Source organism: Lepidochelys kempii, chromosome 14 (genome assembly GCF_965140265.1).
Source record: "Lepidochelys kempii isolate rLepKem1 chromosome 14, rLepKem1.hap2, whole genome shotgun sequence".
NCBI classification, from domain to species: Eukaryota; Metazoa; Chordata; order Testudines; family Cheloniidae; genus Lepidochelys; species Lepidochelys kempii.
Window position 1 is genome coordinate 26,522,281 of NC_133269.1, and position 14,900 is coordinate 26,537,180.

The 14,900-nt window shown below is 48.8% G+C and overlaps 1 protein-coding gene across 12 annotated transcripts in view; it reads right to left on the reverse strand.

Annotated features, from left to right (window-relative positions):
* The window catches only part of MAP2K4 (mitogen-activated protein kinase kinase 4), a 169,702-nt gene extending 155,528 nt beyond the window's left edge, over positions 1-14,174 (reverse strand). For 2 of the 12 annotated variants that reach the window (XR_012154740.1, XM_073310264.1), the window contains exon 1: positions 13,549-13,711. Coding sequence is in view for 11 of the 12 variants with exons in the window: in XM_073310264.1 (XP_073166365.1) it covers positions 13,549-13,672 (124 nt within the window). In the remaining variant the exon portion in view is untranslated. Of the gene's footprint in view, positions 1-13,548; positions 13,712-13,867 lie in introns of those variants that run through there. The other 10 variants (XM_073310273.1, XM_073310261.1, XM_073310266.1 and 7 more) reach the window with 7 other exon arrangements.
* Between the last annotated feature and the right edge of the window lie 726 nt (positions 14,175-14,900).

Below are 14,900 nucleotides of genomic sequence, written 5' to 3' on the forward strand. Positions count from 1 at the left end.
AGGCAACAAACAGGCAACAAATGCAAATCTTGGAGCACAGGAGTGAAGTGCTCCCTGTTACAAACATGCCTGAAGACAAAATAAGTTATCTGCTTGTTTCCCCTATTATAAATGCAGGGCTTGTCTGTCTTAGAAGATTCCAACTGATAAATTGAAATAACACCACCAAAAGTTACCAAAGAAGTGAAACCTGACAGGGATGAGAAGAGACATGTTATTCAGGTGTTTAAAGCTCTGTTTTTGTTAACACCTATTTAACTAAATACACTTAGGAGAAGAAAATCTGTGCTGAAAGAATACCATCAACTTGAAACTCTTAACTGTCTCTGAAAACTTTATAACTATTAGTGTTACAAGTAACCCCTGAAATAACTAGAAGAGATTCAGTTAGTTATTGCATTTAACACCACTTTGTGTACATGCCATATAATTATTTTATTCATGGTCAGTCCCATCATCCTTGCACTACTCTGGAGTAGCTCACACGTATACATTTCCCCATGTTTTGCTAGGGAATGCTTACCAGTAACAGCAGCAGCAAAGCTAGAACTGAAGCAGCAGCACACAGGTGTTTTACTTCTCTTCAACATTACCATTAGATAAGGGAATGATGGATCTGTTTGTATGTATTATGAACAACAGAAAGGGGAATAATACAAACAGTGACAATTAAAACAGTAATGCCTGAACTCTGTAGATCTCAAAGCATTTTACATAGGATGGTAAGTATCATCCCCTGTTTAGAGATGGGAAAACTGAGGCATGGAGATTAAGTGACTTGCCAAAGGACACACAATAGATCAGTATCAGAGCTTGAACAGAATACAGGTCTCCCGACTCCCAGCCCCTGGATCAGTCCTGAAGACGCCCACTGTAGAACCGTGGCTACTCTAGATGCATAAAGTCAAGATAGAGGAGAAGAAACTGAGACACATGCCAGTGCACCTGCTACACTGATCCCTTACTAAGCTTAACACCACAAATCTTACCCACTTAATATCACCTCTGGAATCTCCATAAGTAAGGCTGGTTGAAACTCAACTAGAAAAAGCAAAAAGTATTTGTCCTGTCCAAATGTGATTGCTGTCACAGAGACCCCCAGATTGATTCAGGTTTCATTTTCCAATATTCACAGAGTGGACGAAAAATTTTCACAGAACAGACTACTCTGTATCCAAGTGGAGGCAACCTACATTTAGCAGGATACCCACCTTGCAGGGCAGTTCTGCTGGCCTAAACTATAAGAAGCATGTTTGAGGAACACAAAAAGCTTAAGCTTCCATCACAATCCTTGGGATAGGACAGCAAAAATTTGATTGCTCCAATTCTAAGCAAATGATTCCCACTACTACTCCTTTCTCCCTCCACACTTCATCTGCCACAAACTGTCAGCATATCAACATGACTTGTGATGCTCACGTCAGGGAGAAGATCATCGGGAGCCACCGTGTCAGAGGCTGAGGACAAAAAAGGGTTGGTAGCAAATGCCAATGGATAAGAAGTCTATCAAAGAATTCTGTAACTACAGTGGATCCCTTAACCTGATGACCTGCAAACAAAGTAGACCATGTGTCCTGATGGGGACATGAGCGAGCTTGGACAGTGGAGAAAGAGACCGAGGCAAAGTCTGCTCTGTTGAATATCAGCTGCTTCAGTTTTCCAAGCACATGATGTCAAAATGATTCTAAGCCCAATTTTTAAGACAAGGTCACCTAACAAAAATATTAATCAGATGAACAGATGTCAAGCACACTTTTCCCAGCAATTCCAATAATGAATTGAGAGCACACCTGAGAAGATAGGACAGAGGAATTAATACGAAAAACAGTAGCAGAGAGATAATACTGGTGAGAATACTGTGTCCAGAACATTGAAAAAAAATCAGAGTCAGAAGAGAGTAACAAGAATGATTTGAGCACTTTTGTCCAGTAATGGGAGCAGCAGCCTGTCCAAACTTCTGAAACCTGAGCCCCTCTCTCAGGAGAATGAAACCCATCACACCACCTGCTTTGTAATTCCACCATGTGTAGTCAAAAGCCCAACTATCAATATAGGCATCCTTTACACACACACACTCCTGCCCTCCTCACTTTGGGAAGGGATAGGGCAAATCTTTATAATACAAGATACTTCCACTCATTTCTGACCTGCTTTCATGAGCAGTGAAATAGTTAACAATATCAACGTTTGAAGTATCTACATTGGCATCAGCATCCATAGCCATTGAAATGAATGGAGAGGTTCATACCTCACAGCTACTGTTTTAGGCTCTCTGCAAATCGAGGCTTTGTCTTCAATGCAAAAAAGGGTGTTTTTACCTCAAGATAACTAAAGCATGTTAGCTACCATTCTGTAAAATCTTAGTGGAAACAAGGCACTCTACTTTTATCATTAAGTAAACGGGGAGGGGGTACAGTGTTGCCCATGCCTAGCTCCTTCACAGTAAAAACTACAGGGAGCTTGTCTCCACTAGGATTTTACCACAAGATAACTTAACATGTGAGGGTTATCTTGCCGTACACATACAATTTTTTAGCAGTGAGGACAAAGTCATAGGCAGACAGCGATATATCAATTACACTCTATTCACATTTTGAAGGTTTTCTTTACAACCATGAGCTAGCAACAGGTTTTAAGTGAAAGCTGAGACTCTCCAGAACAAGCGAGAGGCATGTCAGAGCCCCTGAGAAGCTGTGCCTAATTTTTGGGAAGCCCTGCCTTAAAGAGCTCATTCTGCTTAGCTTATTCAATACAATGTTATGAGGCATTTTAATCAGTCTGGAAGTACCTACACACAGGGAGAAGGTTTCTGATAGAAGGCTCTTTAATCTAGCAGATGAAAAAATAACCAGAGCCAATTGCTGGAAGCAGAAGCTAGACAAATTCAAAGTGGAAATGAGGTACATATTTTTAACAGTAAGACTAATTAATCACTGGAACACCTTCCCAAGGGAAATGATGGATTCTCCACCACCTAGAGTCTTTACATTGTGCTTGGATGTCTCTTTCTAAAAGATCTGCTCTGGTTCAAACACAAGTTATTGGGCCTGATGTAGGAATTATTGGATGAAGTTCTCTGGCTTATGTTATACAGAAGGTCAGACTACATAATCATAATGGTGCTTTTTGGTCTTAAAATTTATGAAAGATCCAGCCTTGAAAGAACTGTGAGAAAGTATCAGAGAGCCTTCTCCAGAACACTGCTGCTGCAGTGCTGCAATTGCTACTGCTCTGAATAGAGAGGCTGGGGATGAAGCAGGGCGCAGAGTACCATGGCAGAAGTGCCATGAAAATATCTGTAAGGAAATGTTTATCTTCGCTAATAGAACACAGTGAGCTGAGTATTGGGAAAAAAGATCCAGGGTAGAGCCCTTTGTGGACATAAATTGGATATCCATGGAGCTGCAGGGCTCTACCAGGAACTGCAGCAGCGAAAGCAGCAGCATGTCGGACCACAGCTCACAGGAGCCAGTGCCATGCACCGGCAGCTCCTCCGATGCAGCTGTACCGCCCCCAGCCCCACCCACTTGGGCAACCACCAGGCTCATCAATAGCTGTCCCTGGTCACACTACCGTGTGCAAGTGGCTCAAACATCCCCGGACAGGAGACCCAGACTGTTGCGTGGAAGGGACTCCTGTCCAGGGACATGAGAGCTACTTGCACACACTAGGGCATGGATGGGCAAACTACGGCCCGCGGGCCACATCCGGCCCTCCAGCCAGTTTAAAATGGCCCTCAAGCTCCTGCTAGGGAGCGGAGCTTGGGGCTTGCCCTGCTCCTGGGCTCCAGCTGGGGAGCGGGGTCAGAGGCCACTCTGTGTGCACATCCCAAGGCTCCCGCAAGCAGCAGCATGTTTCCACTCCAGCTCCTAAGCTTAGGGGCAGCCAGGGGGCTGCACACACTGCCCCCGCCCCAAGCGCCACCCCTGCAGCTCCCATTGCCTGGGAACTCTGGCTAATGGGAGCTGCAGGGGCAGTGCCTGCAGATGGGGCAGCACGCAGAGCCTCCTGGCCACATCTCTGCATAGGAGCTGGAGGGGGGACATGCCGCTGCTTCCAGGAGCTGCTTCAGGTAAGCGCCAGCCGGAGCCTGCACTCCTAACCTCCTCCCGTGCCCCCACACCATACCCCGAGCCCTCCCCCCGGCCCTCTGAACCCCTTGGTCCCAGCAAGCACCTTAGAGCACCTTCCTACACCCCAAATCCCTCATCCCCAGAACCTGCACCCCAATCCCCTGCCGCAGCCTGGAGCCCCCTCCCGCACCCTGAACTCCTCATTTCTAGACCCACCTCAGAGCCCGCAACCCCAGCCAGAGCCCTCACCCCCTCCTGCACCCCACCCCCAATTTTGTGAGCATTCATGGCCCATCATACAATTTTCATACCAAGATGTAGCCATTGGTCCAAAGAGTTTGCCCACTCCTGCACTAGGGCAACCAGTGACAGCTGCCGATGAGCCTGGTGCCTGTCCCAGTGGGTGGGGCTGGGAAAGTATAGCTGTGCTGGAGGAGCTGCTGGTGCGGGGCGCTGGCTCCTGCAAGTGGCAGCCAGACATGCAGCTGCTTTTGCCACTGCGGCTCCCAGTAGAGCCCTGCAGGGCCGCAGATATCCAATTTATATCCAGAGATATAAATTTTGTATCCACACAGGGCTCTAATCCAAGGCACAAAGCAGCTGACTCCTTCTGAGGGCTGGTGGAGACCAGCATACTCCAAACTTTAAAACGACATTGGAAACATAAGACTCATACAGAAAGCTCCTTACCCAGATGTGAAAGGGTATACAAACCCCCACAGAACGAGAGGTTAACTAGAGACTGAGAACTCTATTAGCCCAACGTGTCACATCTGAAGAGTGCATTAGACTCAGGGAGGAGTTAAAAGAAAAAAGTTCAGTATAGTTAGAAGGAGGAAATCCAGAAGAGAGGTGGTTTGGAGTTTCCTCTCTGTGGCAAGCCACCGACAGAAGCCAGGCAGAGGAAGAACAAAGATGAACTAACAGCTCAAGCCCAGGGTGGGTGGACATTGCTTAGTTTGTATTTTTGTCTGTTTTCTGGTTTTGCTGAGACACTCCAAGGAAAAGCCCTGCATGTCACTGCTCTTCAAGAAAAGTGAGGCTGAAGAGGAGTCGAGGAGGGGCAGAAGATGCTGTCTTGATTACTACTACTTTATCAGACATTATTCAAGACTTAGATACCCCTGAAGGGTGGAACTCCCTTGTCACCTGACTGTATGACCACGCCACCACCATTACCACATCACTGAAGTCAGTCACAAGGTAGAGAATGGGGCAGAATTGCTGACACAACATTCACACCACGAGGGGGTGCTCCAAAGATTGAAACTAAAACAACTCTATAACAAAGCATCGCCTCATTGAAAACCTGATGAATTTTTGCCATTGGTGCTGTTTGCTTTCTGCATTGCCAGGATGAGCAAAATGCCAACAGACTAGACAGTTTCTTTTTCTCTTTTAATTTCACTTTTTAGTGAGGCACACTTTATTTGAAATTTAGCACAAATTTCAAGTTTTGTTTAAAAAACAGATATCTTATCAAACCCAAATCCATAGAAAACTTGTGAACTCCAAAAGCAGTAGACATTAAAAGTCTGCTTTAGTTCGATATTTTGTGGGCTTTATTTTAAACATAAGCAAGTTCTCTTCTCTATAAATCCCATATAGATATTAGATTCCCATTCCAACTACAATCATGTCTCCCAAGCTCTCCATATTCCACACATATAGGAACTATAAACAAAACCTGATAGTAAGTGTGTTTCCACCAAACTTACTTTTGAAAATTACATAGAGGAAAAGAAGGGAGACTTTCTCCATTCAACTTTGTTTCTTTAGATGGCCCTGTCTGCACAGGCAAAAAGAGTGTATTTTTCATTCATGAGTTCAATCAAGTTAACATAACAATTGGAAAGCCCTCTTAACAGCTCTGAACACAAGCTAACACATTTGGACCCTGCCTTCACTAAGAAAAAAGGTATACACACAACAGCTGAGTGTGGGTAAACACAGTAAGTAATGTCATCACTGAAGTGGTGCAGCATTTTAAGTGCAGACAAGCCCCGACAAACCCATGCAGAAAAAGAGCAGTTCTTGCTTCTGCCCTATTGCCACCATCACAAGGAGAGCTATCATTTATATTTTTTTGCTGTAAATAAAATCAATGCAAGATTTCAAAAAACAAGGCAAATAGTATTTTATTACAGCGTTTCCTCTGTCTGAAAACAGTATAGTCTCAGTCTGAAGCAGTCGGAAATGCTGCTAATGCAGAAAGGATTTTTCAAAGGTTTAAAACTTTAAAAGGTTTTAACTTTAAAAACACCAACTGCACTGAAAGACAGTGATTTTTTTAAACAAGGGCTTGTCTACACTACAAAGTTAAGTCGACATAAGGCAGCTTACATCATCCTAACTATGGAGATGTACACACTACCATGCTCTTCCCGCCACTGTCACACGCCTGCTACACCGACTTAATAAAACCACCTTGACAAGAGGCGTAATGCTTATGGCGACATAATTAGAGCGACACAGTGTTGGTATAGACACTGCATTGCTTGCGTCAACCTAAGTGGTCTCCAGAAGGTGTGCTCCAATGCCCATCGTGACCGCTCTGCTTCCCTGCAGCCAGGTACACAGGTATGAACCCCTTCCCTTTTAAAACCCTGGGGAAGTTCTGAAACTGCTTTTCCTGTCTGCTTGGCATGTGAGCTAACATAGCAACTGACCAGGCCAGCTCCACGCAGCAAATGCGCTCCTGCCTGGAGTACAACGAAAGTGGTGGATCTACTGGGTCTGTGGGGAGAGGAGGCTGTGCAGTCACAGTTCCACTCCAGCAGCAGGAACTTTGATATCTAAGGCCAAATCACTCGGGCCATGGAGGACAAAGGCTATGCCAGGGACACGCAGCAGTGCCGTGTAAAACTCAAGGAGCTCAGGTAGACATACCAGAATGCAAGGGCAGCAAATAGTCGCTCTGGTGTAGAGCCGCAGATATGCCGCTTCTACCAGGAGCTGCATGCCATCCTCAGCGGCGACCCCACCTCCATCACCAAGAGCCCTGTGGCTACTTCGGGGGGGCGAGGGGGAGGGGCTGGATTCACTGGCCACCAGAGGGAACCTCGAGGAAAACATGCTGGACAAGGAAGTGAAGGAGGATGGGAGACAAGCAACAGGGAGATCTGGTGAAGTGGGGAGCCAGGACCGCTTTTTGACCCCAGAGCAATCTAGCCACTCCTTGCAGTCCAGTGAGCTGAGCCTGATGTAGGCGACGGAAGCTCTGGTGTGTACTCAGTTTGCTTCCATACCTTAGGGACACATCTACTCATGTAATGCTTTTTTTAATCAGGCTACAAAAGGTAGTGAAATAACCAATACAGGTAGAGTTGCTATCTGCTTCTCATTCCCCTGTAGAGCTAGACAGAGGGGGCCCTACAGAAAAATTTGTTTATGCACACTGGGATGTCCCATGAATCCTCCACAGAGATCTCCAGGAAACTTTCTTAGAGATAATCTGCAATCCTCTGCCGAAGATTTATTGTTTCTTCCTCTGCGGTAGGCCACTTTGTCACACCACTGGGCAATTACTTCAGATGACACCATTGCAGCACACAAGCTAGCAGCATACGGATCCAGGCTGCAGCCACACTCATGCAGGAAGTGCTCCCTTGCAGCCTTGCTTACCTTCAGGAGTGAGATATCAGTTACAATTACCTCTGCCTTTGGAAAACAGTGCCAGCATTCAGTACAATAGTCCTATGCACTTGTACTGATAACCCAGTGCTACCTCCTGCCCTTTGTTCCAACTCACCCACTTCACTCTGGGCTTGGCTGAGGCTGCCACCGAGCTCTATGACTCATAAGGGAACGTGAGAAAGTTGTGCTTGTAACTTGTTTGGATCAAGCGGTGCAAGTGCACTGAAAATAGGACCTCTGTCCATTGTTTCTTTAGCAGTTGCAGATGTGGCCTTGAGAGTCTCCTCATGCACACTGGCGGAGCAGCTCGGCCAGATAAGGAGGAGAAAGAAGAGGTCTAAGGAAGACATGTTCAAGGTGTTGCAATCCTCTGGTGCTTCGGATTGCGAGCCAAGAGCTTGGAGAGAGACAATCAATGAGAACATGTGGAGGGATACTGAGGAAAGGAAGCAGGGCCAGGAACAGATGATAACACTGCTCGGGGAACAAACAGATATGCTGCAATCTCTGGTTGAACTTCAGGCTGAACATATCCGTGCTCACCTCCCTCTGCTGCTCACAGAGAACTGCATTCCATGACCTCCCTACACTCTCCACACATGTTCCATGTATCTTCCATTGCTGCAGCAGTACACCAGGCACTCCACCACGCAGGAGATTACACATGACAGCTAGACATACAGCCAGCCGCGAGAGCCTCATTGGCATATGTGCTTGTGAATTCACTGTCCCTTCTCCTTCAAAGATACTGTGTGTATGAAGTTTACCTCAGCATGACATAGGTATGTTTCCATAGGTGTGGAAAGTGAATGAATCTTTATTATTCTCCAACACATGGTGACTGCTGCTAACATTCAGAGATAGTAGCAATAGATTCATTTGCATTGTTATAGCACAGAAAGCAATCATTACAAGGTTCCTACCACAGTAAAAAAAAAACAATTCCAGGCTCAGCTGATTTCTGCTTCACACATTACTGTGGCTCATTGTTGAAATGCTCCTTCAAAGCCTCCCTGTTCCAAATAGATCCCTGTTGAGCCCCTCTGAGAGCCCTGGTATCTGGCTGCTCAAAATCAGCAGACAGCTGTTCAACTTCCAGACCGCACCCATGGGGAAACTTCTCCCCATTTGCTTCACAGATATTATGAAGCTCACAGTAGGCAGCTATGACCATGGGGATATTGCCCTCACTGAGGTCTAACCTCCTGAGGAGACAGCACCAGGAGACAGCACCTTTAAGCAGCCAAATGCACATTCAACAGTCATTCTGCACCTGCTGCCCCTGTTGTTGAAGCACTCCTTCTTGCTGTCAGGCATGCCGGTGTACAGCCTCATGAGCCACAGCAGCTAGGGGTAGATTGGGTCTCCCAGGATTACTATTTGCATTTCCACATCCCCAGTGGTAATCCTCTGGTCTGGAAAGAAAGTCCCTGCTTGCAGCTTTCTGTACAGGCCTGTGTTTCTAAAGATACATGCATCATGCACCTTCTCTGACCAGCCCATGTTGATGTCGGTGAAATGACCCCAGTGATCCACAGCGCTCGCAATACCAGAGAAAAGTAGCCCTTTCTGTTGAAGTACTCCGTCAAAAGGTTGTCTGGTGCCAAAATAGGGATATGCATGCCATCTATCGCCCCACCACAGTTAGGGAATCCCACTGCTGAAAAGCTATCCACTATTTCACGTACATTACCCAAAGTCACAGTCCTTCATAGCAGAAGGCAATTAATGGCCCTGCAAACTTGCATCACAGCAACCCTCAACTGTGGATGTCCCAACTGCAAACTGATTGCAACTGATCGGTAGCAGCGTGGCATTGCCAGCTTCCACCTAGCAATTGCCACTCGCTTCTCCTCCATGAATGCAGCTCTCATTTTGGTGTCCTTGCGCCGGAGGGCAGAGGTGAGCTCTGCACATAGTTCCAGGAAGGTGGTTTTGCACATCCAGAAGTTCTGCAGCCATTGCTCACCATCTCATACCTGCATAATGATGCAATCGCACCACTCAGTGCTTGTTTCTCGAGCCCAGAACTGACGGTCCACCACGTGCAGCTGCTCCGTGAATGCTAACAGCAATCTTGAATTGTTTCTTTCCATGGCACACTGTAAGCCAGACACCAAGGCATCGTCATCAGACATTCAACTCATAAAATACTGCAGGATCAGGTGTGTTGTGTTCATAATGCTCACCACAGTACTGGAGAGCAGTGCAGGATCCATGCTTTCTAAGAGAGATGGCGGATGCACAAGTTACCGGGGCTGTTGAAAGTGGCATTAAATATACTAGGAAGCCCATGGAATGATGGGACAGAGAAAACTATATCATGGGATACTGAAACTGCCCCCCTGAGGCATTGCAAACCCTTCCCAAAACACCCTGGGGCAGATGGTGGCAAGTTGCACAGTGTGATAGCTACCCAAGGTGCACTGCTCTCTGTGTCAATGCAAGAGCTGCCACTGTGAACACACTCCTCAGAAAAAAGGACATGCAACAGCAGTTTAATTACAACGGTGGCTATATGTCAACCTAACTTAAGTCAACTTAACTTTATAATGTAGACATTGCCCAAGTCTCTAATTTTTGCTAGGGGTAGAGCAAAAAAAAAAAATTGTAACCCTCAAACATTGACAAAAAGACCTGCTACCTTACCCTACAGTAACACTATGAAAAGCTGAAATGTTAGCCACAACCAAAATAAGAGACTAATATTTTAACCATAAGTTGATGATTGAAGTATTCTTAGTCTATTTTCCCAAAGCAAATATTAAGGTAACAGACAAAAGAAACAAGAGGGATCAAGAAATAAAGAACAGCTCAGTGAATGGGGATGTAATCACTAGGAGCCAAATCAGAACTGCTCCTCCCCAATCCAGCAAGAGACTGGCTGATAAAGTGTGACATAAGTCTTGTTTACTCACAGAAATTACACTAATTTAACTATATCAGTTTCCATTTGGTTTGTTACTGAATTAACAAAGAACAAGACACTGCAGTATCTATCCAGAAACAAACTTGGGGCTACAAAAATAGGTTATGTTTCAAAACGTTAGATAATGCAAATTTAAACACAATTTTGTACCTAGTGCAGAAAGGTTGTGTTTAAGAACATATTAATGGGCTATGGACAACCATAAAGAGACCCCAACATTTACCACGATCAGCTAAGGTTTTTAAACGTCACTGCCTTTGTGCCCACTAGATACTAAGTGGTGTGTAAATACACATTACTTAAAGCATGTTAGCTAATATCTTAAAACACAACCTATTTGCCTAGTCTGGACATGCCCTCAGGAAAGTGACATTTGGGCAGAGGCTACAAGTCAGCACTTACAATGTTCAGTTTACTAGGGTTACAGTTCTTAGGTCAACTGACGACCTATTCTTTATCTGGCTTTTTATTAAGAAACCAGTTTCTAAATAAAACTGTACCCACAATTAGACCTTGTTTTCTGAGCCCTTGTGTTGGAAAATGAGGGATGCATTGAGCCTGGCTTCTCCCAGTACTAGTTTCCAACTATACTCATGGAGGGGCAAAATGTATGCCCATTTTTCCCTTCCAGCCACAGCGTTTGTGCAGCACACATGCCACTGGAAATTCTACAGGAAATAACTGCAGCCTAAACTAACACAAGAAAAGAAAAGCCTCATGCTCTGCATCAGATCAACCGAACATTCTGGGAGATCCCAGTTTAAACCTTTGCCCAGAATGGTGGGCAAAGAACAGCCAGACTGGGATGAGTCACTTGCCACAAGAAATATTTAAGAAGGAGACAGAACACTGATCTAATAAGGTACAGGTTAAACCTCTCTAATCCTGCACTCCCTGGTCCAGCAATACCTGTGGTCCGGCATAGGCGCCAACTCCATGGGTGCTCCAGGGCTGGAGCATCCACGGGGAAAAATTAGTGGGCGCGGAGCATCTACCAGCACCAAGCTCCCCCCTCTGTAACCCTCCCCCCCGTCTCTCGCGTGCCCGTGCTTACCAACTCCTGCTCCTCCCTCCCAGTGCTTCCGGAGCGCCACGAACAGGTGATTCGCGGCGTTCAAGCTCCGGGAGGGAGGGGGAGGATGTGGGGCCAGCAGCTGGGACCCCAGGCGGGGGGTCAGCATCCCAGGCGGCCGCGAGACCCCCGAGCAGGGGGTCCTGCTGGGTGCAAAGCCTGGGGGTGCTACAGCACCCCCCGCATCCCTACTTCCCGCACCTACGGAGACCCACTGGCACTAACCTCCCATGGTTTGGCTAATTCTCTGATTCGGTACTGGTCAGGTCCCAAAGGTGTCGTACTAGAGAGGGTCAACCTGAATAAAATCCAGACTAAAACTTGCCTACCTTTGGCAAATGTTCACTTGTTTATATACTTTAACTCAATGACTCTTCAGCTGCAGAGCTTACATGTGTTAGTGGGAGGAAAATGCAGGTCCTACATCAAAATAACCTGCTGCAGCAGAACTATGGGAAAGGATCGGTGCCATGTCTAACCTGCACATTCATGCTTAAAACAAAAATCAAGAGCCTATTTGCTATTCATGTAGTTACCGAATAAAAGGATAGGAGTCTGAAATGAGAAGTGAATGCCTTCCCAAGAAGAATGGCTACTTTCTTATTGTTTAGAGCAGTGCTTCTCAAGCTATCTGATGTGGGGGACGTGCAATTTTTTTTTCCAATGTGTGCGCAGACTGGCAGCCGATGGCTCGCGGACCAGCACCAGTCCACAGACCACCACTTTGAGTAGCACTGGTTTAGAGATCTTCAGAGACAGTCAAAACACCACTAGCAGGATCTAGTTGCCCCTAAAGAGGAGTATGTTCAAACATATGTAACAGCTTTCAAGCTACATTAAGTGTGTATTTCTGAGCCTTGAGCACCACCTCTCAGAGTAGGAGACAAGGCTCCAACATCTGCTCAGATTTACATGGTAAAAACAGCATTTTCTCTGCTAGCCACTAATGTGTAGAAGGCAAGTGGAGGTGGTATGCAGTCACTGAATAGCACAGCACTGCCAGCACAGGCATCTGGACCCGCTCCCCCCCCCCATCACTTCCCAAAGCAGTCACCAAACACAGGTAGGGAGCAACCCCTGCGCACTCAAACACCCCTAGCCCTAGGGAAAACAGCACACCGAAACAACCCCCAGCACACTCAGCCACCCCGCCCCCAGACTGACTCCCCCTTCAATGCTTCTGGCACACTCACCTCAGTCTTCCCTCTGACACACACACTGCGGGCACACTCGAGTATGCCCCTGCACACACACACATTCACACAGCAGGCAAACTTGCACCCCCCCGCACCTGGCAGGCACACTTGCACCCCCGTACTCATGCACGCGCACCATGGGCACACTTACGCACACATCTGCATGCGCACCCTGTGGGCACACTTGCGCCCCCACACACACACTTGCACCCTACAGGCACATTCCCCCACCCTGTGGGCATACATCCACACACTGCAGACACACTCGTGACCCCCATACACACACTCATGTACCCTTGCACACATTTGCACACTTGTGCCAAACACACACACCCCCGCACCCTGCGGGCACACTCACACACCCCCTCACAGTCACTCACCCTGTGAACGCACACACACCCCCGTACCCGCCCCACACACCCCCACACCCTGAGGGCACACTCACACCCCATTGCCCCTGTGGGCATACATCCACACGCGCACACACACTGCGGGCACACTCCCGTCCCCTCCCCCATACACACACACACACACACTACGGGCACACTCCCGTCCCCCATCCCTCCCCCTACACACGCTCGGGCCCTTCCCCCAGCCTGCCGCCCCCTCCGCGCAATCCCGGGCTCATGGCCGCCGCAGCACCTGAGGCCTCTCGGCCCGGAGCGCGGCCCCCAGGGCGGGAGTCGGACGCTTCCCTCTCGGGGCCGCTGGCCGGGCGCCCGTCGCGAGGGCTGCGCGGCGCCCCGGGCCTCGCCTCACAGGCCATCGCGGTTCGGCGGGCCCTCCCGCCGCTGAGCAAGGGAGCGCCCGGCCGAGCCGGGGCCTAGCCGGACCCGAGCTGCCGGCCCCACCGGACCGACCAGGGCGGCCCGGAAGCGGCCGGGCCGAGGTGGGGAGCCCGGGCCGGGCGCGCCGTTGCGATGGGACCGAGCGGGCGGGGCCTGGCGCGGGGGTCGCTCACCCTGCATGCTGCTGACCGCCGTGTGCGCCTGGGAGCCCGGAGTGCTGCTCCCGCTGCTGGAGCCGGAGCCGGAGCCGCTGCTGGGGCTGGGAGTCGCCATTGTGCGCGCCAGACACGGAGCAGCGCGGAGGCTGCAATGCAGCAGGGACCCTCCCAGGCAGGACACCTAGAGCCCCGACTCCGTATAGCAGGCGCCTGAGCCTGCCCGTCCGCCTGTCCGTCCCCCGGGCTGGGGCTGCCGGCTTAACCCCTCCCAGTCCCACGCAGGACACCTAGAGCCGGGTGCCGGGCAGGCGCTGAGTCGGCCCGTCCGTCCCCCTGGCAGCGGGAGTTCGCGGAGCCCCCGAAAGGGATCTGCGGCCAGCGCGTCTGGGCTTCCTCCGTGTCCAGCGAGCCCGAGCCCTGCTACTGCCTTCGCAAGGAAGGGAGAATCTCCTGGCCAGATTCTAGCCCAGGGTCGCTTATTAGTGTCTTGGCTGCAAGTGGTCTCGTCCCCTGGGGCAAGAGATTCACACAACTGGACATGGCTGATTCCTCTGCAGCCCCGACTCTGCGGGTTTCACACTAGGTTATGGTCCAAGAGGACTTCTGGACCAAGTCACTCCCGAGGACGAAGAGAGGAAGCTGCTTACCTTGTAATTCATCAACCCACTCACCTCTTAGGTTCCATATATTCCCTCTCTATCCCTGCCCTTCTTGTTACCCCTTTCTCTTCCCAGTCTCCTGCTACCTCTGGAATGGCCAAGGAAGGTCACTGTCATCCACCACCTATTCCTTCCCTGCTCCCTCCATCTCCTAGCACTGCTGGAAACCTACCTCACACACATCCCACACACACTACCTCTGCAGCTGCACTCTCATTTTTTCACACACACCACATGTCACCCCCTAAGGGCCACTATATGGATGTCAGACTCCTCTCCTCTCCTCCCCTCCCGCCCTACACTTCCAGCCCCTTGCGCCATCTCTTCCTTCATTTCTTTGGGACTACTCTCCATATAGCTGTCACCTACTCCCCCTTTATTTCTCCCCA